At 40.9% G+C, this 3367-nt stretch overlaps 1 protein-coding gene across 1 annotated transcript; it reads right to left on the bottom strand.

Moving 5' to 3' along the window:
• Window positions 1–1732: 1732 nt before the first annotated feature.
• LOC140913772 (olfactory receptor 5J3) lies at window positions 1733–2680 on the bottom strand. Its single transcript, XM_073350569.1, has one exon. The coding sequence runs from the start codon at window positions 2678–2680 to the stop codon at window positions 1733–1735; it is 948 nt and encodes a 315-aa protein (XP_073206670.1).
• Window positions 2681–3367: the final 687 nt, after the last annotated feature.

Below are 3367 nucleotides of genomic sequence, written 5' to 3'. Positions count from 1 at the left end.
GGAACCCAGAAGTGGGTTATAGCCCACGATAGCTTCTGCCCAAATAAATGTGTTAGTCTTTAAGGTTCCACAGGACTCCTCATTGTCTTTGCTGAAACAGACTAACCCAGCTACCCCTCTGAAATATACGGCATTGGTGGGAGTAACATTACATGAGCATTATTATTATTATTATTATTTTATTATTTATTATTAATCTGAACCCCATTCTGTTAGGTGCTATTCAAACATATAACAAAAAGACAATCTCTGGCCAAAGGAGCTTGTAATGTAAGCTTAAAATAAGAGACAAGAGGTACAGATGGAGAACAGAATAAGGTGACAGAAAGATGATTGAGAATAAAGCTGTGTAACAAGTATAGATAGCCTTGTTCAGAATTTGTTTTTTGAAATATTTTTTATAATTTTAATTGATAATATCAATGTTTATTTTTAAGTCTTTTTGTTTTAAATATTCAAACGTTCACAGTCACAGGAAATTATGGGGGATCAGGCAATGGGAGGTCAGACATATTTTTTTTAATGACAGCCAACACTGAGATTCAAAAAGTTAAAGCTTTATAACTGTTAAAACACAAATTGTCAACAACATCACATGTCAAAATAAATATCCTTAAATACATTCTCAAGCAGCAATTTTTCTTCCTCTTGCCTAGCTGTACATTTCAATTATTGAAGGCAATATTTTTTTCATTGGTTTGTGTGCTTGTGGGGAAATCAACATTTACGAACATTTATTGAGAAAAGTCTATTCCTTCCAAGCCTAAGTATATATGATAACACTGTTGAGAATAGATGTATATAGGACTGGTCTGAGTATAGATGTGATCAATATAAAGACAAGTGCAAAGTACTTCACTCTAGAAGGAAAAATCAAATGCACAAATACAATGTGGGGAATAACCAGCTAGGGAGAAGCGCCGCTGAGATGGATCTGAGAGTTCAAGCGGATCACAAGTTGAGTATCAGCCAACAATGAGATGCAGTTGTGAAAAAGGCTGTCTGGGGTGTATTACCATGAGTGTTGTATGTAAGACCAGGGCAGTAACTGTTTGGCTGTACTTGGCACTGGTGAGGCTGCAGTTGAAGTTCTGTGTCTAGGTTTGGGAGTCACACTTTAGAAAAGATGTGGGCAAATAGGAGAGAGTCCAGAGGGGACCAAGAAAAATGACAAAAAGGGTTTACAAAATCTGATTTATTAGGAAAGGTTTAAAAAAAAACGGACATGTCTTCTTTTGAGACAAGACGACTGAGGAGGGTCCTGATAGGCTTCAACTACTTTAAGGGCTGTTATAAGGGGGTAGGAGATTAATTGTGTCAGGCTCACAAAGCGCTTATGAGGCCCAGACGCTAAAGAGAGCAAAAGTATTGAATGTTCATAGTGCAAGTTACATACTGAGCATTAATCAAAGCAACACATGAAGAAATTAAAGTTAGAGGCAAGTTTTATTTTATTTTAAATCTCAGATAACCTTGCAGGGCAGCATTTCAAATAGATTCATGGTCAAGAAACAAGGAAGGGTGTCTGTTGCAACAGTCACATAATGACAGGATATTAGGTAACATTGTTCCTCTCAACATAATTTCCACATGCTACATCAGTTCTTTGAGTTTCATTTAATTCCTGTACAACATTTGAGATACACAAATGAAGGCAGTGACACATAGACGATACTCCTCTCCTTCTTCCAATTGTTTTTCTCAATTGACTGGGATCGTCATGGTGAACAAATTAGCTGAGAATGTTTTTCCAGTCTATCACCCTCTTAAGAGCATCCTTAACCTCCTTGTTCCTCAGGCTGTAAATAAGGGGGTTCAGCATGGGGACCACCAGGGTATAAAACACAGCAGAGATTTTCTCCTGTTCCAGCGAGTAGGTGGAACTGGGTTGCATGTGGCTTAAGCTTACAGGTCCATAGAACATGGTGACAGCTGTCAGATGAGAGGCACAGGTGGAGAAGGCTTTCCGCCTGCCCGTGGCGGAGCGGATCCTCAGGATAGAGAAGAGGATGTACAGATAAGAGATGATGACAGTCAGGAGGGTGGACATCACAATAACCCCGGAGAACATTACGAGCAAAATCTCATTGATGTGGTTATCAGAGCAGGCGAGCTTCAGCAATGGGTTAGTGTCACAAAAGTAATGATTGATGATCATTGATGATTTTGGCCCACAGAACGACAACCTCAGCAAGCCACATGTGTGGGTCAGTGAGTTCACGAGCCCCCCTACATATGAGCCGGCCACTAGACGAAAACAGACTCTCTTAGACATAACAGCAGTATACAGCAGAGGGTTACAGATGGCTACATAGCGGTCGTATGCCATCACGGCCAGCAGGAACCCTTCTGTGGTCACAAAAACAACGAAGGAGAAGTGTTGGGCAATACAGGCAGAGTAAGAAATTCTTTTACTCCCCACTAAGAAATTCACCAGCATCCTCGGAGCGAAGACTGAGGAATAGCAAAGGTCAATGACAGACAGGTTACTGAGGAAGAAGTACATGGGGGTATGGAGTCGGGGATCAACCCTGATCAACATGATCATCCCGAGATTCCCCACCAGCGTAAGAATATAGATCACCAGAAACACCGCAAAGAGGGGTATCTGCAGCTCCTCACGATCCGTCAACCCCAGGAGGATGAACTGGGTCACCATGCTGTGATTGCCCTCAGCCATTTATACAGGGGTACATGAAACCATACCTGCCGGGATAACAAGAGAAAGCAGCGTTGAAGAAGGAAATTTCATGGCATGAATTAAATCTGAATGACACCACCGGGCTTGAGAGTGGGTAGTGAATATCTTACAGGAAACCAGCCACCCTGATGTCTGGGAAAAGTTGAGATGGACTTTTTGATTTACACTCCCTTTTCATGAGGACTGGGATTTTTAAAGCTCTCTAGGAGATTTTGACATCCCAGTCTCCATAAAATTGACTGGAATTAGGCATCCAGTTCCCCTTGGGGAATTTCTAAATCCAAGCACATTCTTACAAATTTTCCCCAATGAAATATACCTGCATGAGTTATGAGTTCACTTTATATTGTCTGCTCACTAAGGGTAAGTTAGAAAGCTCTTGTACTTGGGATCCTATTCTCTGGGTTCAGACTCCTCCCAGATATCCCTTTTAGATGACTACAGCATCTCAGTTGTGTCCCAGTCACTTGGTTACTGCTGCTTCATAACATATCCCCTGTTGCTAATCCCAAGCATTTGAAAACCAGGAACCAGGCTTCCAAAAATCATGTGATTGGCTTAAAATCTTGAGATCATTTTAAAATAATACAGAAAGGGTTTAGAAAGGGTAGATCCATCTTTAGGATATATGGGGTCCTAAGAAGTATTTTTAAACCCTGTGGCCAA

This window comes from Lepidochelys kempii, chromosome 6 (genome assembly GCF_965140285.1).
Source record: "Lepidochelys kempii isolate rLepKem1 chromosome 6, rLepKem1.hap1, whole genome shotgun sequence".
In the NCBI taxonomy this organism is placed as follows: Eukaryota; Metazoa; Chordata; order Testudines; family Cheloniidae; genus Lepidochelys; species Lepidochelys kempii.
This window is presented reverse-complemented; position numbering and strand designations above follow the sequence as displayed.

What these genes read in the sequence shown, in the direction of transcription:
- LOC140913772 (XM_073350569.1), bottom strand. Translation starts at nt 2,680, where the DNA reads ATGGCTGAGGGCAATCACAGCATGGTGACCCAGTTCATCCTCCTGGGG.